Source organism: Tachysurus vachellii, chromosome 22, assembly GCF_030014155.1.
Source record: "Tachysurus vachellii isolate PV-2020 chromosome 22, HZAU_Pvac_v1, whole genome shotgun sequence".
In the NCBI taxonomy this organism is placed as follows: domain Eukaryota; kingdom Metazoa; phylum Chordata; class Actinopteri; order Siluriformes; family Bagridae; genus Tachysurus; species Tachysurus vachellii.
In genome coordinates, this window is record NC_083481.1 from 11251765 (window position 1) to 11278611 (window position 26847).

At 35.2% G+C, this 26847-nt stretch overlaps 1 protein-coding gene across 1 annotated transcript in view; it reads right to left on the bottom strand.

Moving 5' to 3' along the window:
- Window positions 1-1071: 1071 nt before the first annotated feature.
- phf2 (PHD finger protein 2) overlaps window positions 1072-26847 on the bottom strand; it is a 40929-nt gene continuing 15153 nt past the window's right edge. Inside the window, exons 6-22 of the mRNA XM_060857634.1 lie at window positions 23824-24010; window positions 20896-21058; window positions 20209-20296; window positions 19857-19963; window positions 15838-15929; window positions 15658-15747; window positions 15154-15501; window positions 14950-15066; window positions 14034-14149; window positions 13568-13746; window positions 13298-13371; window positions 10266-10432; window positions 6587-6882; window positions 5267-5362; window positions 5050-5159; window positions 3799-4090; window positions 1072-3404 (exon numbers count right to left, since the gene is read on the bottom strand). Coding sequence (XP_060713617.1) covers window positions 3316-3404; window positions 3799-4090; window positions 5050-5159; window positions 5267-5362; window positions 6587-6882; window positions 10266-10432; window positions 13298-13371; window positions 13568-13746; window positions 14034-14149; window positions 14950-15066; window positions 15154-15501; window positions 15658-15747; window positions 15838-15929; window positions 19857-19963; window positions 20209-20296; window positions 20896-21058; window positions 23824-24010 — 2611 coding nt within the window. The 3' untranslated portion in view covers window positions 1072-3315. The remainder of the gene's footprint in view (window positions 3405-3798; window positions 4091-5049; window positions 5160-5266; window positions 5363-6586; window positions 6883-10265; window positions 10433-13297; window positions 13372-13567; window positions 13747-14033; window positions 14150-14949; window positions 15067-15153; window positions 15502-15657; window positions 15748-15837; window positions 15930-19856; window positions 19964-20208; window positions 20297-20895; window positions 21059-23823; window positions 24011-26847) is intronic.

Below are 26847 nucleotides of genomic sequence, written 5' to 3' on the forward strand. Positions count from 1 at the left end.
TTTTTTTTGTGCATATTAAGAGCATATTATGCATTATATATATATGTGTGTGTGTGTGTGTGTGTGTGTGTGTATATGCGCACGCGCTACGCACAATGGATATTCACTGACTATTACATGGGATATTAAATAATGGCATTTGTACGAAGTAGTAAGCAATTTTCAGATCTCAAGTCCATCTTTCTGAGCCATCTATCGCCACCTGCTGGTAGATAAACGGTAGAATTTCTCACAAAGGAAAAGTAGATTCTAATTCGGATCCTTCACTACTTTTATTAAAAAAAAAAACAGGAATATAAATAGCCAATTTTAATGGCACTGCAAACATTGCACACTAAAAATTGGCCTTTATAAGTATGACTATAATATATCAATTTCATCTCATTCATTTCAAATGATAAAAATCATCTTTTCCGATACCTTTACAAAGCCTGAAGTGAACATTGTGTTTGTTTAACATAGCCCGACTTTTTTGAATTGGCTCAACGCGGGCTAAAGCTACTAAAGCTAATGGACTTTTAACGGTGTTGACCTTGGCATCACTGCAGTATTCACTGGCTCTCTCGCTCCCTGCTACTCCCAGTGGCCCCTGCAGCAAAAAACGGAAGTAGCTGTATTTCAGGAAGCCGTTCTTCTGGGCTGAGGAGGCCTGAGAGTAAGAATATTTAAGTAATTTACTCAGCATGTTACGGAACAAGGTAACAAAATAGAGAATACAGCACTATGTGTAATGGAATATTGCATATAGCACATTGTACTACAAGACTCCTTTGTGTTGCAGGATATCTGTGTATCTTGGCTGACCCCAAAGAATAGCTCATTTAAGTGTTTTTTGTTGTTGTTTTAATTTTGTGTGTGCTTTGTAACTACAAAAACATATCTGTAAGTATCTCAGTTTTGGGTGGTTGCATGGGCCAAAGAAAATGGGATGGGAAAGCTAAAAACTTTTTCCTGTTGCAGGAATTTAGAGCATTTGAGAAGTCTGCCATATTAGAATGAGTACATTAATTAAAAAAAGAAAAACAGTGAAAAACTGAAAAGTGAAATGGATGAAGTATAACAACACCACAATAAGAGGTATCATTCACTGCCCTGGTACAGTGGATGTCTTTAATCGGTTTGAACATATAAAAATAAACCACAACAAAGCAACACACATTTTTGTACAAATGAAACCTGAAATAGATCCATCGACAAAGATCGATCTGAGTGCTTTACACTCCAGAAAAGGTGGATACAAGATTTACATTGATAACTGAAATACTGTAATTAATCAGCAAACCTTGTTGAGAATGTACATATCAAAATAAATGATAAAGTTCATGGCATATGGTTTTAAAAAGAGCTGCATAATAATAATAATAATAATAATAATAATAATAATAATAATAATAATAATAATGACAACAACAATGTAACAATTTAAATGAATGACCTGTTTCAGTTAACAAAATGAATAAGGCAAAAAAAAGGCAAAATGAGTTTTATGGAACTCAACAAGGCATTTTAATGATAAGATTCCTATGGGGCTTTTACACATAAAATATTTAAAACAAAATCTCATAAGAATTATACAAGTATAAAAGGCTACAAACATTAATAAATTACATCACTGACACAGACAACACTTCACAAGGTGCTAATAAAAGAACTTTGACTCCCAGTAAGGTTAGTTAAACCCAAAACATGAGGCTGTTTGTAGAAACTTTCATTTTGACTTGACATATTCACCCTCAACGTTGTGTAAATGATTTAGTACAATACGTGTAGTTTTGTTTATGTAAGGCTATAATGAGATGTTATGCTATGATGATGCTTTTGTTCTCCAGGCAACACCATTATCTAACCAAAAAAGTGAACAAAACAAAATAAGATGATTAAAATAAAAAAAAGCTCAGCTATTGTTTATCTACCAAAAAAAATAGAAAGAAATTACTAGTTCTATATCTTTATATATATTTTTCTTGTTTACACTTTGCAAAAAACTAGTAAAAATGTATAATGAAGTATTAAGGAAAAAGGATACAAAACGTATTCATTTAAAAAGCTATATACAAGCTACATTCTACATACTGTACTGTGAAGCAATATAAATGCATATTTCAGTCTAGGGTAAATGGGTGCTGCCTGTGAGACCAACATAGGAGAGAAAGTATCCCTAATGTAGTGATACACATCAATGTGGATGAGGCTTATCAGAGCTCAAGGTCCCATGTGATTAGTGTTTTTGTTTAGATCATTTTAGGATATGAATAAAAAAAAGAGAAGCTACATTTTTGAACATCACAGTAACATGAAGCTCAGTTCATTAAAAAAAAAATTTACTCGGGGATAAACATGATGATGTAATATTTTCAGAAAATAATCAGGGATTTAAAATACTTTGAGTGTTGCTAGCAGTTATCAGTCTGACCTATTAGTGTGTTGGACGTTAAATTTATATTCTTATTTTAAATAAGGAACCTGATGTGGTTATTATATGATGTACACAATATCAGGATATTTTATGATTTTGGCTGCTATTATCTGAAAATAAAAAACCTATCATCAGTACACGGTTCACAGTCGCTGTTATATAAAGACATTTAAAACTACTTACAATAATCGTGGTTTTGTGCTTTGTTGATGTCTGTAAGTGCCTTTTGGCGTTTTTCATCTATGACATACAATTATATTAAATCAATAAATATTATCAGTGATAGTGCTCAGCAAACAACAGTAACTCATTCTAAAATATTCTTTTACCACAAGACAATAGGAAATATGATGTGTATGGACTCATGAGGGACAAACATTGTAAAAATGAACGGAAAAAAATGTTCTGTAATACTTGTTAAACATCGAAAAGACAATGATAAGCCACATCCAAAGAGTACAAATGAATTCCTGGATTTTAATCCCCGTCCCAGCCCTCTCTACCGATGCATGCACGCAACTGAATACATGCAAGGGATACTTTCTTTATCTTGGAATGACTGCTATTTATTATTTTATAATATCTTAGCAACCCCTGATAAACTGACAGCTGTAGTAAAACAAGACAAATTCTTCTTACAAAATATTAATAGCAGGTATTCTGTACATTTTTTAATATCTGAAAGTTATAAAGTATAAGTAGAAGCAAAAACCTTTTCTGACCTAAGCTTTTCTTTTAGAAATCAAAAAAGTTGTGTGACTCGCACACTCCCCTTCCGTTTTTCAGTTCTTGTCCACAGTTTGGGGGAGGGGAGAGAGAGGGGGAGGGATCAGATTGGCTAATCCATTGTATCCATAAGAATATCAGGAGAAAATGTCAAATCTCCTCCACTGTTCCTGTTACAGGAGGAGCTTCCCGTTCCGATGGATCTTTAAGATTTTTCCGAGTCTTTGTTTGGCTGTTGCCATGCCTTTCTTTAGCCGCTTTGCTGGGAAAAAAAAATAGAGTAATGTTAAAAGTACCTGTGAGTCTGGAATTGTGCTTAATTACCAATAAACTTCTTGTTAAGCTATATTCAGATCTATAACAAAAATGAACAAAATGTTTATAGTTAGACAATAGATAGATATAATAATTCCAATCACCTAACATGTATGCTGATCTTCGGTATTGTAGTCTAGATGCAACAAAAATTTAATTCCGTTTCTTCATTAGGCAGAAGTAGCTTATCAATAACCAAGTATACAGCTGAGCAATTATGTTGAAAAGTGGCAAACTAACAGTCCTACTTTCTGCTTACTAGCACAGAATCTTAAAATGTGAGATACAATTGCCCAAAAACATAGACAGTAGAACAACAGCACTCAGATATTTAGATTTACCTTTGGCATCTGTCGAGTTGCCACGTTCCACTTTTGCTGGCTGTGCTGAAGAATTGTTTGGAGATGAAGTGGAGGGACGTCTCTGATTAAGGAAGACTCCTGGAGCCATGGGCTGAGAGCCACTGGCTATCTTGACTGTTCCACTGCCATACTCTTGGTCAGCCATGTTACCTTCTGAATCTGGTGTTGCCTCTGGAGAACTGATGTCCTGAGAGTGTTTCTGAGGCTCTTCTACAGCCACAGGCTTCTTTTTGATACTTTTCTTTTTCTTCTTTATCTTCTGCTGCTCTTCCTGTAACAAGGACAAAGTTAAACATGACTCAAAAGGCACCACTGGAGAGAGGGGAATAGGCTTCCCCTGTTGAGTGTTGGCAACAATTACTGAAGCTTTTGATGTCTATAAATCTGCTTTGTGTTGTAAAAGGCATACAACTAACATGTCTGTTGTTATACTGTGTATTGAGTTAAATTCATTGGCTGATTCAGTTCAAATGTAAAGGATTAATAATCTGCATTCTTCTGATTACTGAAAAGAACAGAATCAGTTACAGATGTCCAATATTATAATCCCAGCAGGGAGCCTTTAAAGCATTTTGTATCTTTAGAAAAGGCAAAAAATTCTGGAAACTAAAAACTATATGTTGGTATTATCATTTGTATTTAATTCCTACAAGGATTTGGGATGGAGGCAAAAAATCTTTAATTGCCAACAAGAAAATGATCAGCATTTTGATTTTCCAGCAAGCTCATAGATTGCTAAATACTTCAGGGGCTTTATAGAGGGCATTACACAACTGATTAACCACCACTTAACCACCACTTAACCACCGCTGCAAAAGCAAAATCCAATCATGTTTTCAGTGCATTTTGTAAAAAAAAAAAAAAAAAGGCAGCACACTATAAAACGCCCAAAATACAGAGCATGATCAATGTTGTAGCCATTTGCTGTACCTGATTTATGTAAGAATGCACAGATAATCACTACAACTGATCAAATCAAAAACCACCAGAGCAAGGAAGTAACTAGCCTTATAACTTCCTATATATCTGTAAAAGTAAATATAGTTGAAAAAAAGAGTTGGCCAGTGGCAGAAGAAATATGTAATAATCAGGAATGGCCATGCAGTTTATTATTTTATATGTATATTTTTTTTAGACATACTTAATAAAGTGTTAGACCTATAAGTTGTGCCTTTCCTCAGTACACAGATTATATTGTGATGAGAAAAATGGCAAGTGGAAGCTGTTAACCTGATGAGAGAGTTTGGCAGCAGCAGCAGCCAAGCCAGTCTCTATGGACGCAACTCTGGCCCCTTCACGTGTTGGTCTTTCCTGTCGTGGTACAGAGGGCCCAACACGTGCTGTAAAACACACCAGAAAAAAATCACACAATCTCATCCCAGAGACATCCTCTACTTTTATCAAACTCTAGGGGGAATATTTAGGACATCAATGAATTGGTCTATACCTGTTGGACTATATGGAGTGTCATCTGAGCTTTTCCTTTTCTTTGACCTTGATTTGAAGATCGGGCTGTCCTCTTCAGACTCCAGAGAAGGGTAAACTGAAACAAACACAGTTCAGCACATTTCAATATTCATCAAAACAATAGTGAATTATACCAAACAAAAGTTGGAAAAAGTATATACAGTATATATCAAAGGTGCATTTAATAAACTTTAGTACTGAAGATTTTCCATTTGATAGCATACAACAGATGCAAGGAAGCTGTTTAATACTCTGCCTGATGTATCTAGTCTCTTTGAGCTCCTGCACAAAAACACGCAATTTCCAATCATTAAAAAGGCTGCAAAAAGTCTCTGTTTACAGTAGAGAAAAATGCCATTGAACTTTATAAAATGCTCCCTAGTGTGATCTAGATTGCAAATATGTGTGCTAGTAATGAGTAATTAGGGTATCAGATCAAAAAGCATTTAAAACAACAGTTTAAAATGATGGCTAATGGATTATTAATGGAGCTACTAATGGCCTTGCTGTTTTTGGAAAGGGTTCACAAGAAGCACCCAGCTGAAAAAGTAGTTCATTCGGATTGAACTCGAAATTTGGAGATCCTTCCATGCGGAATAAACAAAACGCGTCACTTGCCTATAATGAGAACCTCCCAGAGTAAATAAAAAAATCAATTGCAATTGTAAATGACTCTGTTTCTCTTGGTTCTGCAGGAGTGTCCTTCAATTCCAGCACTGGAATGACAAAACTACAGTATTCCTTCAAATAGATACTGGATGTACAGAGATATTTAGAAAGTAAATAGTGTTAATGTTTAGGTCTTTAGTCACTCACCCATATGTTGTATTTAAGAATATACTAGATGTTATTTACTTATATATACTAATATTTTAGACAAGCATTATGTTCGCAAATTAGAATTTAACCCATATGTAAGGCAGCATAAGGAGAAATGTCTTTAAATTATTTTGGCATACAAGTTATTGGGGATGGTCATGGTCGCTGTGGATCTAGATCCTGAGAACACTGGGTGTGAGGTGGGGACAATCTGAATGAATACTTTTATTATTAAAAAAATCAGAAAAGTACCACGCATACCTAAGGACAATTTAGTGGAGCCAAACATCCTTTTGGCATGTTTTGGTCATGGAGACCATGCAGAAAAACTGCACAGAGACAATAACCCCAAATTGGGATCAAATCAGGGAACATGGAGATGTGAGGGCTATGTTCCCTGCTGCACCATAATTCATACTTAAAACAAAGTTAACAATATTACTCCTAACCAAAGCATATGTTGCAGTATGTCAAATCTTACCATAGTCTGAGTCCTTGAAGCAGGCATCCAGGTGGTCCTGGTCATCATCGTCATCAAACATGTCGCCACTATCCACGCTGCTGCTTTTACGTGGCTTTTTGGGAGGCCGCTTGGCTGAGGGACGCTTGTTGTTGCTGGCTGCTGCAGGTTTTTTACCAGCCGTCCCGCTGTGAGAGTTGCTTTTGGCCTGGCTGTTGTTCCAGGCTGGCTGCAGACAGGTGTCTGAAGACTGCAGGTTAGCCATAGACAGCATGCCCTGGATAGCTTCCTGTGTACTGGGGGATGCAGGTGGCTGACTGTAAGTGCACACACATAACACAACACAATTATGTTACTTTTAAGTTGCCAGTGCTAACGTAGAGAATTCTAGGGTTTAGAGTGCAGGAAAAAGGAGAAAGATTAACATAAAGAGCACCAAAAGTTATGCAGATGGCTGTAAATCCAGTGAGGAACCATACAGTATACACATTACCATTACTTCCAACAAAAGAATGAAAACGCTTTAACTTTTAAAGAGTGTGGAAAATCATGCAGAGGTTACAGAAAATGCAAATACAGTACGAAGATGATTGATGGTGTGGCTTGGGACAATGACAATAGTTCAGCTAAACTCACTGAGAAAGGCTTTTACACTACAGGCAGTGCATGTGGTGCTGCTGATGGGACATCTGAGTTCAGTTGTTTTGTCATGAAAATAAACTGTTTGGGGAAAAAGAAAGCTTTTTCGACATGGAAAAGACCGGAGACTGGGAAAAGGGCTAGGAGTGATGGGATAGGTCAAAGAGTTGACAGACATGTCCAGAAATAGCCAGCTAAAATTGAAAAAACAAAGCTGAGGGTATGCCTGCTTTGAGCAGCATAAAAGTAAAAACATATGATAGTTTGGATTGAAGTCACTGCATAATCTAAGAGCAATGGCAAATAATTACATTTCATAATATCTATTTATCTCATTATAGTTGCACTAAAATGTAGGGAGCCCCAGAAACTTCCCTGTTCATTAGCTTTTAAACTAAATCTTTATCAGTAAAAGGCAAAACAGCTATTTGACTACTAAAATCAGAAAAGCTCCACATACTATATAGGTTTTCATCTTCAGATTTTCAATTAAGTGGGAAGACATCTATTTTAATAAATTACACTAAAATAACAGACTCTTTGGTTCCATAAATGAGTAACCTAAAGAAAAACACTTGGCATAATATTTTGATGTCTTTAATTTAATCCCCACTAAGCCAGTTGTTGTTCATTTAAGTTATTGAAGCCAGGTGTTTTATCATGGTGCAGGATATAAAAAATGTGCTTCCATCTGCCTCTAGCCTGTGGAAACCAGAAGAAAAAAAAAATTCTCCTGTTCAGATTACCACCTATTAAGTCATTAAGCAGTGAGCTGGAACAACAAGAAAAAAGTGGCTGTTTAATGTGGTTGAAATTGAGTGTAGTCATTTCCTCCACACAACCTGCAGTCATACAATTCAAGAAAAAATAATTTGAGAAATTAACATATTTCAGTAATGTTTTCGTTCTCTTTTGCTTAGCTTTCTGCCAATTTGCAGATTTCAGCCCAGCTGAAATAGACCATCAAAAATGGTTCAGAACAACAAGCAGTAAAATGAAGAACAATGGCCCCAAGCATTTATTAAATTTTGACAAATTAATAGTGGAAGAATATCAAACAAGTAGTGACTACATATGTAAACTGCTGACAAAGTGGTAAGTATTCATATAAATACCACAGTGTAAACTATTACTTCACATATCTGTAGACAAGACATAGTGAAGAATAAACGCCTGGCTCTAAATTAATTTGAGTACATGCATTCAATGAAAAGTAGATTTGCTGTATTTATGTCATGGCAAAATATATAATACGGTGCCAGCTGCATTCTGAGCATTGCAGCATGGGGTGCTATATGCTTGTAGTCTCTATATCTGAGCTGTAGCTATGGTCAGAGTCTTGTTTCTCCCTGTCAACAGTCATGTCAGACTAACAGTTTCATGAGTCTCTTGCAAAGGTGGTTCATTCACATAAACATATATGTGACATGGCATTATCTCTGCATTCTTATGAAACACCAATTGAAAAGCAACCGCATGTTCTGACCAAAAAAAAAACAATGGAAAGAGTAAACAGAAACACAAGGTTTTAGACTGGCCAAGTCACCAGACCTTAACCCAACTAAGCATGCATTTAACGGCCTGAAAGGAGAAACCCCCAAAAACAAACAAAAACTGAAAGATGGTGTAGTACCAGCCTGGAAAAGCATCAAAAGGAACAATGCAACTGGCTGGTGGTGTCAGAGGGTCACCAGGATGATGCAGTTATTGCAACCAAGTAATATGCAGACAAATTGTGTTCATATTATTTATTCATATTGTGTTCATGTTATTTATTTTAATTTAAAAATTGTCTTTTACTATACTTTTGCTAACTTAAAAATTGGGTGGTCTGAAAGCAAGCATGCCATGTTCTGAATTAACACACAAGTATAAATATCAGGAAAGCTGACATATTTTAAAATTAAATGCAAAAATTTAATTAAAAATTAAGTAAGTTCTGTGCTGAATGAGTAGTATTGTATGTGTAACCATTTCACTAAACACTGATGTACATGCATGTGCGTGGTTGTGTGTTTGAACATACAAGTAAACAATTGTCCAGGTTTGTGCTTTTAAGAGGTGGTTAGACTGATAGATGTGAATGTGGATGAGCTTTGAGCATTTGAGCATTAGCATTGCAGTATATTGAATGATAATTAAATTTGGTTTTAATTAGATTTACAATTCTTTATTAATAAATAAAAGCTACACATTAAAGAATAAAAACCAATAAATGAAATAATGGATTGATAAAATGAATTATTAATTAACATTTAAAATGAATACTACTAATCTATTTGACTCCTGTTTACCCTAATTCCTTCTGGTTACTATATAATGCTTTTTTGTAAAAGACTCTAATGCAGCCTTGCTTGTGGAAAGAAATGGCTGTTGGAGAGAATGAGCAGGCAACGAGTGATTGTCCACACCTGTGTCAATGGCAGCCAACTCATGTGCCTGTCTATCCTCAGTAGGCTGTCAATGACAGGTGAGTGATGTGGAGCAAAGTTAAAAGCGGCAGACTGAGCACAATTTACTCTTGCATTGCCCAAACTGAAAACCCCTTTTTTGTTTTGTAAAAACAAATATTTGAGATTTTTGAAATGTGGCACTTTGATAAATACAGAAATAATGTATATCATTATTTAATTAATTAATGCTCTATTTCTAATTTGTCAATTTCTACTGCTATGGGTGGTCCCACATGGACAAAGATTTACGCTTCACAAAAACAGTTTATGCCAAAGTCTCACCCTTGCTTTATCTAGATTTTCAGCTTCTTGCTTGGATACTGTGCCTACAAACTGCCTCTGCGTTCAGAGAATCATTTTGGGCCTGGATTCTCACAAAGGATTCTTTCTCATCTCTTTTCCTTGCCACTGTCCTTTGTTTGCTGAGAAAGGATCAATTTCTAACAGATTTCTGTAAAGCTGTTTCTGATCATGCCAAATGTTGAAAGTGTTTCTACAAATATAATGTAATTAAATTGCATTAACTGTTTGAAATCAAACATCAAATAATTTTACAAGGCTGTTTTAATTGTTTTTTTGCATATTACAAAAGTTTTAGGATGGTGTACCTGTTGTTGTAGTCAATGCCACCCACTTGCTTGCTGGCTTGCAGGAGGTCTAGAATCCCTGCTGCGCTGCCCCCTTTCTTTTTGCAAGCCTTGGAATTACGGCTTTTGGCCTCTGGCTTGGCCTCTGTGTCTATGTGAAGTGACTCCTCATCTGAAGAATCTGCATTCTGAATAAAAACAGGATATATAAAATTATTTATTTTGAGAATGAACACATACTTCTCGGTACCTTTGTGTTTTATACCTTCAGTTTTCACTGTTGACATTTTTAAGTATGCTATGTTGTCAGTTTTCTAATCCGAGTAATTAAAATGAAAAATCAGTGAAAACCTTCCTCGGCTTTCCCATTTCTATAGACCTTAGCTAGTTCAGAAGTCAAGCTGGCTCACATTTTAAACTTTGTCACATTCAGATGTCTATCAGCCCTGCTCCAGTTTTATTTCCAAGTACTTGGTTCGGTCTTCTGAAATACTTTGCTAGGTCCAGCAGTTGGTCCAGCAGTTGATGACAGTCGATTACAAGAAACCTATGGGTTCACTTCTGAACATTTGACTTTCTCTGGGCCCTGACAAGAGATTTTAGATCTGTCAGGCATTGTTTTACAAAAAACATACAAACAATTAATATAGAAACATAGTTATACGGGACTGAGAAATAAATATAGTTATATTGCTTCAGTTTTTTCTATGCTATTTATTGCAGACAACTTGTATATTTCTTTTTACATTAATTTTCTTTAAAAATCAAATGAACATGCTCGTCTAAAATACTTTTATCATAAAAATATAATAGATCGATTAATGTCTGATCCTTTCTACTATTGGCTTTTCCCGTTAGGGGTCACCATAGCGAATCATCTGTTTTCACCTAACTCTATCCTCTGCATCCTATACTCTTGCAACAATTACCTTTATGTCCTCATTTAACACATCTGTGTATCCCCTCTTACCTGGCAGCTCCATCTCCAACATCCTTCTTCCAATATAAACATCTCCCTCCTCTGTACATGTCAAAACCATCTTAATTTAATCTCTCTGACCTTGTCCCCAAAACAGCAAACCTGAGCTGTCCCTCTGATGTGCTCGTTCCTAATCCTGTCCATCCTTGTCACTCCTAAAGAGAACCTCAACATCCTCATCTCTGCTACCTCCATCTCTGCGTCATGTCTTTTTCTCACTGCTACAGTATGCTCTAACCCATAGAGCATAGCAGGTGTCACTACTGTCTTGTACACCTTTGTACACCACAACACTACTGACACTTTTCTCCACCCACTCCTGCTCGCTTGCACTTGCCTCTTCTCCTCTTTTACACCAGATGCCCTTCCTGACGCAACCCTCTCTTTTTATCCGGGCTTGAGACTGACACAGAAATCACTGACTTGCAACCCCTGTGGCTAGATTTAAAGTCTGATCTAGCTAATTTGTAAATGGTAATACATTGTGAATGTTTGCATGCAAAAATACTTTAGCTCAGGACTTTATGTTATCTGTGGGAAATCAGTGGAAAGTTACAGAATAATTTCTTTTAAAAGGCAAGCAGTTCTAGAAATGTCTTGGAATATACAGACATTTTAAACTACTGTATTATTAGTTGGATCATTACTGAGCACAAGATAAATTTGCGTTGTTCTATTAGTAAATTGTTTCTAAAGGTCAATGCATCTTTACCCTTATCAGAGGTAACACAACATCTGTGGATTTCCATCCATGGAAAATAAATCACTGTTGGTCACCTGATTTTGTATGAAATAAACAGAGCTAATTTATCAAGTGTCTTTATTCCATCGGGTGACAAGGCTTCTGTCTTCTCATCCACCAGCTTCTTATTCTGATTTTTTTATTTGACTTTTTTGCCTAATTTCTACACCATTAACTATTTACTATGAAAATATCTAAAAAAAAAAAAATAAAAAAAAAAAACAATTCTGCACAAAACTAAATGCAACAGATTTTCTAAATATTCCAAAAGAAAAAAAATTACTGTAGAATGTTTTATTTGCCCTTTGGTACAATTTCATATGAAAAGGGTAACATTAAATTAATTCTGAAGGAATTAGGCAAAACATGCAATTTGCCTGCATCTAATATTGTAAATTATTATTTAAAAAATCCTGGTTAAATTTCTTCATAATGAGCATTAGAGTTTTAGGATGTTTTGATAATGAAATATAATGGTGGCATGAATTATTTCCCTGTAAAATATGCCCCATAGTGTTTTACTCCCAATGTATCTTTCTAGTCATTTACAATACATATGTGTTACTGATAATAAAACATCCTTACATTTTACAGTACTTCCTAAATTTTATACATGTAATTTATTCTTGGGGTCTCAAAGATTCCATCCAATCCTTCCAATGTCCATCTAGAGTTTTTTGTCCAAAATGTTTGGGATCCCCTGGTTTATTCACCATTTAAGCTTTGTTATGATCTAGAACAGACAAACCTTTAAAAATGTGTAGTTACACATAAGTAATTAAATGTAATCAAATGTAAGATCAAGTAGAGTAAGGTAGAGATTCATGCTGTAAAAAAAATCCATGTACTCGAAAACTTCCCTTGCTGACCCCCTAGACCCTCTCAATGTCTGTTATTGTATGTTGTTGATTGTGTATGTTGTCGATTCACACCACAGCTATTTCCTTCATCAGTCATGTGGTGACATTTTCCTCAGCCTTGTGGCTTTCTCTCTTTGAATTCCTCTGTGTGTTGGTTTAAGTTGGAACATTAAGGGGAATTACTAGAATGCCTCAACGCCCGCCAAGCACTGGGATCTGGGTGCTAACACATATGATCTCTATTGTGGGGAGTATACTTTAAACACACCCAGAAGGAATCTATTAGTTACTTCATGAAATAATGGTTGGTGATTAAGTCCCAATTTTGTCGAATTTGAAATTAATCAGCGTTTTCAAGTTCATGTCACTGTCTGTTTAGAGAAAAGGGTTGCGGTTTTTGATCCTTTAATTGTCAATTCAAGATCCTTCAAGTGCTCTAAGAAGAACTATAAAGCATAAGGTATATGCTTACCTTAATATCTGAAGATTGCAATTTTGGCTTTTTTGATGTCTTGATGGGTTCTGATGTCCGGATGTTAGATAAAACTAAAAAAAAAGTCAAAAGGTAACCATTAAAAATAGAGAGAATAGAAAACTTATAGAAGTGATATAACCGTGTCCCAAAGGCTTTATAATTCATTTCCTGAAAAATGATCACCTCAAGAACTAACAATAAATTGTTCCATATGGAGTAAATTTCTGCTTTTTATTTTGTATAACTTGCTGCACTGGCACTACTCACAGGAAAAGTCCCTTTTAACCGGAGCTTTTTTCCTCCTGATGGGGAACTCGTCAATTTTGAGTTCCCCTTCATCTGAGACGTACTCATACTCGTCTCGTACTGGTTTAGCTTTGTCTTCTTTCACGTTCTGTAAGGAGCCAAACAAACTCGAGTTGGTCTGTGGCTTTAGTGTCTTTGCCCTGAGGGAAATATCACATTATTAGAGCCATCAGAGTAGATCCACAATAGATCTGACAATTGTAACTTCATAATAAATATGAGGCAAAAACATACGAAAGTGCAAAACATGCATAGTATCCTATATTAAAATTCTTCAGATATAGAATGAAGTAATTTCATTTTAGCCCACCTTATGTAAATGCAGCACTTACATATGAATCACAGGGACAAACTAATAACACTGAGAATACTACAGACACATGAAGGCCATTACACTGTTACTGAGTGTACACAGTAATATACATACCCCAGCAATTTCTTATGAGACATTGTAAAGCTAAATCTATTGTCTCTATGTCCTAGAGGTGTTTTTTCAAATTTGTGCTCTTCCTCCATTTTTAGCAATGAATCTGGTTTGCTATTCTGCAATAGAGAAACAGATCACATGAGAGTCAGGCATCATTCTGACAAAGGCTAGAGAGATAAAGAACTAGATATAAAAATCAGACAGACAGATACTGAAAACTCTTAACTGTAAGATATGTAACATGGTCAAGATCTAAATCAGCCTGTATAGTCCAGTTGTTTCTGTGTTGAAAGTGATCAAGAATGAAAGACAGGACACATGGGGTCTGATGACCTTGGCAAACATATAGCCAAGACTCCCTCCATCTGTAAGTGCTTGGGGAGCTGCAAAGGAGCGTTTGGAAGAAAAGACTTGGAGCGACTACAAACATCCCAGGGCCGTTTGGCATTGACTTTTCCATGAAACCAAAGCTTTCTAATGTCTTCCGTTCACCAGAATTAAGCTTTTTCTTCAAAAGCCCCCCATGTCATCTAACAATAATCACACAACATGCTTACTTTTTGCAGCAGAAACGGGAGGCATATGTAAATACTTAGTGAGGATGTCAGGGATATGACATAGTGTAAATGCATTAGGTAAAAATTCTGATCTGGGGTGAAGGGCTGCTGCCTTTGATGAGTTCCAAACAGAAAGGATGACTGAGCCATGGAATTATTTCTGTTGATTGCTTTAATCTGAGATGTGTAAATCACTTTTGGAACAGTCCCCCGTTCCTTTCACCACTTGGCAGGGGTTTAATACAATTTGCATTAATGTTTAAAAATGGCTCTGGGCTAATTTTACATTAAAGCTTCATCATAAGGTATGATTTGTAGGAAACACTAGATTCAGTTCTTTTAATTGTAGGTAGTCCTACCTTGTATTTCCATTTTGCTTCTGTTTTGTTCTTGTTGGGTTCTCGCAATTCAAACTTCTCCACATTGTTCTGTTTATTTGTCTCTTTTTCCATGAAGCTCATCACACTCTTTTGAGCCTGCAAAATCAAGATTTTAAAATGATTAAAAAAAGTTAGACTTTTAATTGTATCAAAAGTCTAGCTTGTTTTTTGGGTCACATTTACTTTTTTAGGCTGATCCATCTTGCTGAGGATGTCCTTTGCATGGGACTCGAGAGCTGCCAGGCTGGATGGCTTTTTCTCAAGCAGGCCACCTTCTTTCACTTTTTTCACTTTCTTCTTTCCACCCTCTTTCACTTTAGGAACTTTGGGGGGTTTGGGGGCTTTGGGCATCTTGGGTGGTTTAGGTGGTTTTGGAGGTTTGGTGGCTTTTTTCCTGGCTGGTTTGTCTCGAGGTGGAGTGGACATATGGGATGGAGACATCGGTTCTTCTGGTTCTGAAGGGGCTGATGGGGGTTCTTCCGCTGGAGGCTTGGAGTTACTCAACTCACTCTTTATGGCTTTAGTTGCATTCTGGTTGACAAAAGACACGTTACCAGGCTGTTTAGTTGGCTGTAACCATAAGCTTGTTGATTCTAAAAAAAAAAGCTGTTGAGCTGATAAGCAAACAAGCAAAATATATATACAACATTCACTGTAGTGCTTAGAGTTACTTCCCGTATAACTCACTTCAGCAATCCGAATCTCTTTGGCAAGGTCTTTAATAAGCTGTGTGGGTTTCATATTTTCAGGAAGCTCATCTTCATGCTCAAGAAGGGCCTTTAATGAGAAAAAACAAATTCTAACAAATGTCTCGTTTAGACCAATCAGAACAACAGTTAATATTAAAACCAAAACCTCATTACCTACCTGTTTTTTAGTCCATGATCTAAAGGCTCCATTGATAATTTTGGCACCGTGTATAAGGTAAGCTGCTGGTTGTTTATTTGTCTTATGTAAACCTGCAAGATAAATAAAAAAGGGATTTTTTAAAAAATCTGTTTTCTACACTGCCATGCATTATTGGAACTAGTTTAACAGGTTAAGTAGAAATGCCATGACATTTCTGTCATATAATACAGCAATACTTTTTACTACTTTTTTCTGATACTGCACATGCATCACATTATGTACATAAAACACCATCAAAGCAGACCACATTGTTTAAAATATGGTAAGAAAATAATTTCCAATAAGTAGCCACTGAATAATATAGTTCCAAGTGTATAATCCTAATTTATATCTATTCACTTTTGGGTTGCTATTTGAAGAATTGACAATCCAAACTGTTCTTTCATCATTAACAAAATAAATTTATCGCTGAGAGGAAGACAAAACATTTGGTATTTAAAATAATTATATCTGAATACCCTGTCAGCTACTGGCTACTGCAAATAATAACAGAGTCTGCTGGTTTTATAAAGGTATTTACTATGCTTTTGGGTGGATTTTGTTAGAGTACTGAGCAAACAAGCTGACCAATTGTAGCAGAGAAAAATAAGAAAAATGGTTTAAAAAATGATAGCAATTCATTTTTAATAGGTTATAGCAATAAATTAAATATGCTTATGGAAATTGAAGGCCAATAATATCAATTTATAACACAATAAACTAAATTACTGCAATTAAAATGAAAGTATGAAATCTGTGTTTTTACTGTATCCTCACTGCCTAAAAGAACTATAAATGACATTTGCATTAGAAAATAACAAATAGGGATAACTCTTTTGACACTGCTAAGTAATTCTGAACTACTTCCAATTTCCAAGAAACTGATCCCTCAGTCAAAAACATGACATTCAACTACAAGGCAGAGGGATATTATATTAGAAATAAAAATAGAGTCCAATGGCAATGGCAGTCATTACTGTTCAATAACAATGACCATTCATACATCAAACTGATTGCTCCAATCTGCTGGGGCCTGAAACAGTTGCGTGCCTTTTTCTGAACACATGCTTAGACATTGATTACATTGGACTGGCTACATGGCCATTACAGGAAACATGCTGCTTACCGCATTAAAATTAACAACATGAACATAAAGTGAAGGCTGAAAAGAGTGGACGGAGGGGAGCACTGGGTCTGGCAATGAGTCAGGAGGTCTGTTGGGGAATTGAGTCACTTATACACACACCTGAACCACATATGGAGCTCAAAAAGATGACCCTGAAAACTGACTCCCCTTCTTGAGTATCTGAACATTAGATAGCCCAGGGAGCAAGTGTTTTTGTCAAAGCGTCCAGCTGTGTGTACTACTGAGATCTGGCAAAATTAAGAAACGTGAGCAGTGGAGAAAATGGTGGAAAGATAAATAGAGAGCAGAAGGCCAGCTGAGAAGAGTTTAAACTGGTTTGTAATGGAGCAAGTGATTCTTCCTTTTGAAGCTAATCATCTGTGAACTCCATTATGCACTGATCTAACAACTGCAATAATATTCTTTGCTGTATGAGTTCTCCTCATCTGCTCAGCAGGCCTCAGTTGGAAACAGGAGGAGCCCTTATGACCCAACTCCTTTTGAAACTTTACTTGTCCTCAAGTTGTTCTTTTCATTTTAAAGAAATTAATGTATAGGTGTAATAGAATAAAAAAGGGAAAAAAGTTCATCATACAACAACAAATTACTTGGAAGCTACTAGGATATTTATAGCCATACTTGCCCTGAATGTTTAGGAAACATATTGTTCCTCATGGTTAACTGTTTTTGAAGCATAAGTATTTAAAATGTTGGACTTTCGCTATATGATAATCCAAATCAAATTAAATAGCTCTAATCAGTATACCTATATTGTAATAACCTCAATGATACATTGACAAACTATTTATTATTGTAGTATGGAGTTTGGAATGTAGCATTCATGACTCTGAAGTTATAATTAAATGCTGCCATTTCCTCAGTATTACAGAAGCATTATAAATAAATACTTTAATGTGTCCATTAATGTGACTGTCATAGTTACTGAGTATTAGGTGAAAAAACAATAGCCAGGTTGCCTGTATCAGAGATCTCTGTGCATCTATCAAGCCAAATGACCATTAACTCTAGTAAATTCAAATATCACCTTTGGTTGCTCACATGTAATTAACTGATTTGTGTTGTCCATATATTTTATTACCTAAAAGGGGTATTATTTTCTTTAGTCTGTCAAAGGCATTACACACATAAGCTAGTGTTGGCTAGTGTTAGCTAGTCAAGTCAAGTAGCTTTGGCTTTAGTGTTGGCTTGCTTATTATAACAACTTTGCAACTGTGTAACAAGGACAAAACCTCTCACTATCATTCATTAGCTTCAAACAATTAAAAAAACTAGCTTGATCTAGGGTTGCAAAATTCCGGGAATTTTCAAGGCTGGAAACTTTCCATGGGAATTAACGGGAATATATGGGAATTAACAGGAATATATGGGAACTAACGGGAATATATGGGAATTAACTGGGAATTTAAAAAAAAATGCAGAGTTGCCTATAACAAGGAACTTAAATGTAGTTAAAAAAAATCTTGCAGCATAATTGTGTTTAAAACAACAAGATTTAAGGCAATTTAAGTTGACTTGTACCCTGCATTCCTTGGTCACTTGCACACAGCACGCTGCTTACTGGAGGGCCATTGAGGCCACACCCACTGCATGTACTTGCATTCTTCCATAACATGCACAGTAACACTTTATTTTAGGGTCATTTAACTAGTTGCTTATTAGCATGAATATTAATAGAATATTGGCTATTTATTAGTGCTTATTAAGCACATATTAATGCCTTATTCTGCATTACCTTATACTACATTCTTAATGGTACCCAATACCTAAACTTAATAACTACCTTACTAACTCTTATTAAGCAGTAAATTAGGAGTGTTACCACATTCACAGATAATTTGATGACCCTCCCCCACACACTCACAACCCCCTGGAATAAAAAAAATCCTCCATATATCACTTAAGGGGGGGAGGGGTCACCTCCATTTTCCGAAAGCAGAGAATCAGAATAAGCTTACCACAGAAGCAGAGACCTAATAAGCTTGAGAAAAAATGCTTCATTTTACATTTTGATTGGGACTTTTTTATAAGGGCAAGGGTAGGAGATGCTTTCATGTTACAGCAATCATGGGGAAATATGTTTATTACAATTATTAAGTTTATGCTTTTGTGTTACTCAATGAAAGAATCAGTTAAAGTTCTACTTACAATTAAATCAGTCAAGACGCCATTTTTAAAATTTGTATTACCTTGCGTGTATGTCTGCTTATGACCAAACAAAATGTTTATTTATCTTTGTATATGATATAGTTTATATAAATTTCCCTATATTTCCAAATAATTCCCATAAATTCTTGTAAATTCCCATAAATTCCTGTAAAGTTTCCAATTTGGAATATTTCCAAAATTCCCCAGATTAAGTTCCTGTGGAAAGTTTCCGGAAATTTACCGGAAACTTTCCGCCCCTTTGCAACCCTAGCTTGATCCTTTAATATCAGACTCACTCTTGCACAACTCTTTGTTTACAGTCTCCCACTCTCTCTTTCCTGATTTCTGTGTGATGACATTTGAAATATTTCAACTGGCATATAATGTATAATTCAGTGCTGACTATGAATAATAATTACAGTTTGTCAGGGAGACTCACGAAAGCTGATCATCATATACATTGTTTGTGCCACCTGAAAATAATTTTTTTGACGAAGAAAAATCTTATGCAATGCAGCTTTATAACATTTGTTTGCTTTTTTTAAATTATAGCATATTATATTAGGCGTGTTCCACCTGGAGTAAAAGATTTTCACATTCCTTCATTGTAGCTAAACTCACAGGTACTAAGCATATTAAGCATTTTACATTGGCTTGTACATAAGTCTCAACCCCAACAACATTTAATAAACAAAGAAGTACTCACTTTTAAATCTCTCCAGGTAGTGCCTCCCAGCATACCAGCATGCTGTCTCAAAGTTGGGAAATGGAGTGAGACTAGCAATCTTGAGTCGTTTTTCCACCTCATATGCCCTGAGTGGAGAGAAGCAAATTGACTTTTACAATTTGGATTAACAAAAAGTGCAATCTAAAAGGTGTACTTCAGCCCGCTAGATGCCCTTAAGGTTGACTGTAAGGAACAACGAGAAACAGGGTTTTACACTCCAATACTCATCAATTTCAAGCATAGATCTAAAGCAGAAAATCTGGATAAATGATTCCAATCATGATATACCACAAGCCTTATGAAAACTAATTATAACTGTCATGTCACTAACCTCATCTGCATCTCAACACTTAAATTGTGGACAAAGTGCCCGGAGAAGGCAAGACAGTCCACAGGCGTCAATACTGCATTAATCCATCCTGCAAGGACAGATAACACAAGTTCAGCAGTGTTACACTATTCACGTATTTACCACTTGTGTGTTGGCCTGAATAAACCTTTTAAAATGGTAAAACTTTTACATTTTATGTGCATCATCACAAGTAAAGTTCTACCATTTTAAAGCAAAGTTACCCTCAACATAAATTAAAATGACTTAAATTTTCATTTGAAAGTAATTTTGTCTGTGGTACAGGAGCATTGAAGACAGTTATTAGCCTTGTAATTATTATGCGTAATAGTATTCAAAATTACCTGAATGGAATATTTTAGATATATTTTTTAATACATCTGAGAATTACACTTATATGTGGTTCTTCCCTGAACTGTTGCCACTGTTGAAAAAAACTGTGAACTGTACATAATGCCTTTGTATGCTGTAGCATTGACACTTTTTTTTACTGTAACTCAGCAGCTCAAACCTGTTCCAGGATGACAATGCCCCTTGTGCACAAATCAAGGTCCATGAAGACATGGTTTGCCAAGGCTGGTATGGATGAATTGGCCTGAAAACACAATGCAGTGCTTTCCACTGACTGACCATTACACATGCAGTGGCTTTCTGATTTTCCTATATTACCTGATGGAATAAAGAGCGTCTGGCCCTGTTTCACCGTGCATTTGTAGCACTTGTCCACCTGGTCTGCGAAGAACATCTCACAGTGGTTGGATGAGGATCTCCAGCGCTCATACAGAGACAGATTAGCTGAGGTGGGCTTGATCAGAAAGATGATCTTCTCACCCTAAGAACAAAGGCAGTATATTACATGCTCTGTCATTAATTCTATAATTAATGTACAATATAAGACATGTATATTGATCCTGTCTTGCATAATATATTGCAAGCATATTTCGATTTTAATCCTGAAGAGCAGGTTGCTGTTCTGTATTAAATTATTTTCTTTTTTCAATATCAGTGTAGCATTAATGTATAATAATCACTGACATTCCTTTTTGTAGTTTTGTAGATTTGTAGTTGCTTAATATTATGTAACTATGCATGTTTGAGGAGTCTTTCACATTACCTTTTTTGCTACGTAATCAATTCGTACGAATAATGCTGATTAACAATTCGGTTGATTTTAATGTGTTGGTAGTTTTAACAGTATCGATAACAGTAAAATGCATTTCCAATGTAATTTCCATAACATTTTAAATTAAAGTGAGTAGCAGAAGACCAACTGTTATCAGTGTAAGAATTGCAAATATATAGTGGAAAATTAGCGATGTTATCTAACATATACCCAGAGACATAATTCTGACCTGCCGAGGCAAAATCAATTACAATTTTGTCAAAAATTAAATAATAATAATTGACATCTGTATCATGTGACAAAGTTAAAAAGTAAACAATGGTTTGTTTAAGAGAAAATGTGGTATAAATATAGATTATTTTGAGGAAAACTCTGACAAATGCACTTATTTTTTGTGCTTCACAGAGTTACTATACTTACAACTGTTGCATTTAGCATTTTGGGTATTATAATAAAACATGAATTTAATCCAGAAGAACACTGAAGACTTGGAAAAAAAAACAGTGACAGGTGAAGTTAATAACGTTGATTATCTTGCCATGGAACCTTTTAATGGGTGGGACATATTAAGGTTAAAGAGAACAATTAGTTCTTGAAACTGAAGCACTGAAATCAGGAAAAATGAGCAAGTGACTTTGACATGGACCAAATTGTGATGGCTAGATGACTGGGACAGCACATCTCCAAAATCTTGGGTTATCTGGGGTGTTCCTGGTATGCAGTGTTTAGTACCTACCAAAAGTGGTACAAGGAAGGTGAACCCACTGAACCAGTGACATGGTCATGCTCACCCAAGGCTCACTGATACACAATCCTAATGAAGAGGTATTGTAGAACAAACTGCTGATAATGTTAATGTTGGCTATGATAGAAAGGTGTCAGAAAACAAAGTGCTTCATGTTTTGCTGTATGTCGGGCTGTATATGGGGCCTCCAAATTTCCCAGTTCTCAAATCCAATCTTTGGGATGTGCTGGACAAACAACTGTGATTCATGGAGGCTCCACTTCACATCTTACAGGACTTAATAGATCTGCTGCTATCGTCATTGTGCCAGACACCACAGCACACCTTGTGGAGTCCATGCCTCGATGAGTCAGAGCTGTTTTACTGGCAAAGGGGGGACCTACACAATATTAGGCAGGTGATTTAAAGTGATGGCTGATTGGTGTATATTTATATTGCATTTAACATAATAACATAGTTTAATATATGAGAGCATGGTATGTGTGAAAATTCAGTGGCTTTTAAAATTAAGGGATTTTTGAGACATTAAAGAAACCCTTATTCCATAACACTCTGGGTCACCAGATATCAACCTAAATTAAGTCTTATGGGAGGTGTAGGCTTTTCCCCCACCCACCATACCAATATACTAAATGATGGAATTTATTGTTTCACCCCAGCAATAAAGTTCCACTCCTCTGCAGTAACTATGCCAAGGCAAATCTAAAGCTGTTCTGGTACCTTGTGCTCTATTAAAATACTTGCTGTTGGTGTTTCCTTTCCCTGTTTCCTTAAGTTTGGGAGTTTACCTCCATCTAAGCAAGAACTCACAGATGGCGTCTCACAGTGCTATATAAAGTCTGTGTGTTCTTGGTGTTAGAAACACAGTTTTATATTTTTTATTGGCTGTTTCTTTTCAGAAAACCTTTTTGCATAATGATTTCTTAACTACTTTGACCTTGTCAGTCTGCAGGATTAAATGTTACCGCTGTTAGCTGTCATAAGAAAGTGGAAAGTTTCTGGTGGCCTGTGTGATTACATATTACAGCATTAGGTCTGTGGAACAAGTGAGTAGTACAGCCTGCCTTTATGTTTATAGAGAAAACCTTGCAAATTGAGTTGATGAAACATTAAATGAGTCATGGTCAAGAGTTTTTAAACTAAGAAACCACTGTCTTATTTAGTCAAAGGAAGTTTTAAACCTCACAGTAAAATAGAAGGTGGTCAGTGGTATATGAACGAAATTATAAGTTATTATAAAGACCAGCTTAACCTACAGACACAACATAGTGCCCAGAGACCATCTGCTCCTGTTCTCATTTTTATAGTTATTTTAGAAAAAGATCCTTTAGTACATTTGTTTTAAGGATTACTAGATTAAGGAATCACAGATACTTCGTATTATATGGCATACCTACCTTTTAACAAAATGATATATCATTGGATATCTTATGTAGATAAATGAAATAAATAAAATGTTCTAAAATTGCAGCAATTATATTTATCTATATATCTATCTACAGATGTATTTTTATTATATATTTATCCATATTAATTATTAATAATAATTATAAAAATAATATTATTAATAATCTTTTATTCATCTAATATTTCTAGGGATTGACCTGGACTGTAACAAATACAAAAATGTTTTTCTGTTTTGTTTTTTTACACCATCAGTGTTTATTAAATTACACAGCTTATACATAATAACTGTTAAAAATGTAGAATATGATTTCAGGTTATTTACCTTTAGGACATGGTACCACACAGAGGCACCAGCACACTCAATGTGGAAATCGGTGTAGCTGTCCTTCACACAGATCAGACAGTATTTGGTGACTTGGGGCTTCCCAAGCAGAGCATCATCAGGCCAATAATTCGCCACCCATGACAGCCTCCTCACAATCTGTGGACTTTCAACAATACTAGCCATTCTGGGAAAAAATACACACAGAAAATAAAGACAAAATGTGTCTGTCACTGCAAGAGATTTGCAGCACCTTAAGTCACATAGAAGATGCTTACTGGAATCTGAGCAGGATTGTTAACACATTTGTCTATTTTCAGTTAACAGATTTTGCACAATTAGGCTTAAATACCTGCTATAATTTCTATGAGGCAATGGAGCTGTGCATTGGAACCTTATTCTGTTCAACTTTGTCATCTCTGCATCTGTACAATGCTCAAACAGATCAATTTCCAAAGCTTAAACTTTCAAGCTAATGCCAGCTAACACACACAAACAGGGTAAGCGGGGCATGTGTGGGACGGCTGGGGATGGGGATGGATTTTGGGACCCTGGACCCGGCAGCACCTCACCTTGATAGCCCGTTGTAATATGACGCTGGCGGGGGTCTATACTATGCCATGGCCATGAGGGGTATCAGAAGCAGCTTTATAATACCTTATCATTAATAGCTGTATCAATATTACTGTTATTATTATTATTATTATTATTATTATTATTATTATTATTATTATTATCGTTGCTATTATAAGTACTACTATTATCATTACTATTAATGGCTGTATCAGCATTATTATTGCTATTACTACTACTATTTCTATTTGTCCTCTTCCTGATCCTTTAACCTCCCCTTCTTTCCGGAGGAAATGAGTATATTTATAAATATGTTTATCATTACTACTACTGCTAATACTATATTACTATTTCTTATTAATTGGGTTTTTCATTATTATTATTATTCTTATTATTATTATTATTATTGCTATTACTGTTGATACTTTAACCCTCCTCATTCCCCCTTTTAGATTTTTATTTTTGTTTTACTTATTTTTTTATTTATTTATTTATTTTGGTTAAATTAATTTAGTTTTTGTTTTTTTTTGTTTTGTATGATACTATTACTATCTTTATCATTATTATTGTCATTATAATTATTATTATTTAAATTAATATATATATATTCCTCTTTGATTTATATATATGTATACATTTTATATCTGTTGTACTTCCCTACATGCTCCTTCATTCATATATCTCCACTCCCACACCCAGTTACACTTACAGTTACACAAACACACACACACACACACACACACACACACACACACACACACACACACATACACACACACACGTATGTTTTGTTTTGTTGGTCTTTGTATTTGTATTTTGCATCTAATTTCTCTTCTGTAAATATTGTAATTGTCTGTTTGCATAATAAAAATAAATAAATAAATAAATAAATTGGGTGTTTCAGCCAAATTCCTGCCCTCAACTAGACAAATCTTTTAATTCCCTTGTAAAAGTGAAGCTGTGTATATGCCATGTGCTCTTTGCTTTGGTTCCTGGCTGTGTCCATCAGTTGCATGTTACCTGATTGTGCCCAGCTGTTTTGTGTTATTTTTCCCTATTTATACCTCTTTTTCTTGATAGGATTATGTAGTTCAAGCCTTGTTTTGAGATGAGATGATCAGTATATTTATGAATTTACAGTAAGGTAAATAATAATTTAAAATGACAATTTAAATAGAAATAATAAAATGTGAATATAATACATATGAGCTCTTTATATACACATGTGTGATATCTGTAAAATGAGAATAAACTGGTGACCTTGTGTGTTATACATACAAGGATTATAAAAAAAAAAAAAAAAAAAAAAGCTAATGCCAGCTGTCTCATAAATTCCTTAATGAACTGGTACTCTAACATTTGCTATCTGAAAGAGAAAAAAGCTCCTGCTCATTTGTTTTAGGTACTAAATCCTGACAGTTACTATTGCAGTAATGTTCTATTGCAGTAAAAATTCTTCTTCTAATAAATGCCATTGTAATAAATTAGCCATCATCTCAAATATCCTAAACTAACAAAAAGGTAAGTTTGCATAACAAACAGAATGGACATGTCATCAATTAGCAACATTAACTAAGCTATATTTTGTATAGTATATATAGTATAGGTATATTCAGGCAGTAGCTGGTAAACTTAGTAATCAAGTTCACTGACAGTTTAAAGGTATAACATCACCAAATAGATAACCTCGCTAGGCTATTATATTTTGTAAGCAGATAACTTATTTGATAGCAATTTAGCTAACATCAGGGTAGTTCATATTACCTAAAAAAGTAACCTAGTTAGCAAGCAATTTATATTGTGTAAAAGGCAAAAAATAATAATTCCTGAATTTGTATTTAATATTGCTGTAACCAACTTCAGCAGCACAGTGTTACAAATTCTTTTCAGGGGAAATTAGCTAATGCATGCTCAAAAAGTCACTAGAAGTCATCAGGTGATATCATGGGCTAATTTATACATTCACTGAATCATCAAGAACAAAGCTATTATGCGAGCTGCAGAGCCATATCAAGTAAAGGACAATCACTAACATCTGCTCAAAAAAGTCACTAGCTTTGTGCCTGGGGTTTTTGTTATTAATAAAGTCACTAACACAGTCTAAGAATTCCACACAACTGCTCAGTTTTCATTTACAGCATTTGGCAGCCCATACCCAGAGTGACATACATTCTCATCTCTTTTTTTTATACAACTGAGCACAGTTGTATACTGAGCACATTCACATAGTCATGGTTATCTTGTGATAGTGAGAGCTACAAGGCTGTAAACATATCTATATATTTTTAGTTACACTTGGGGGTAAATAGCCTCTGCTGCTGCAACAAAAGCTCAAAAGTACGTCATTTATTGTTTTAAAGTTTTAATTATTTCAGGATAATATGCACAATTCTTACTATATTGAAGGCAGCAAATAGTTTATTGTATACAAATACTATTAATGTTAGAGAA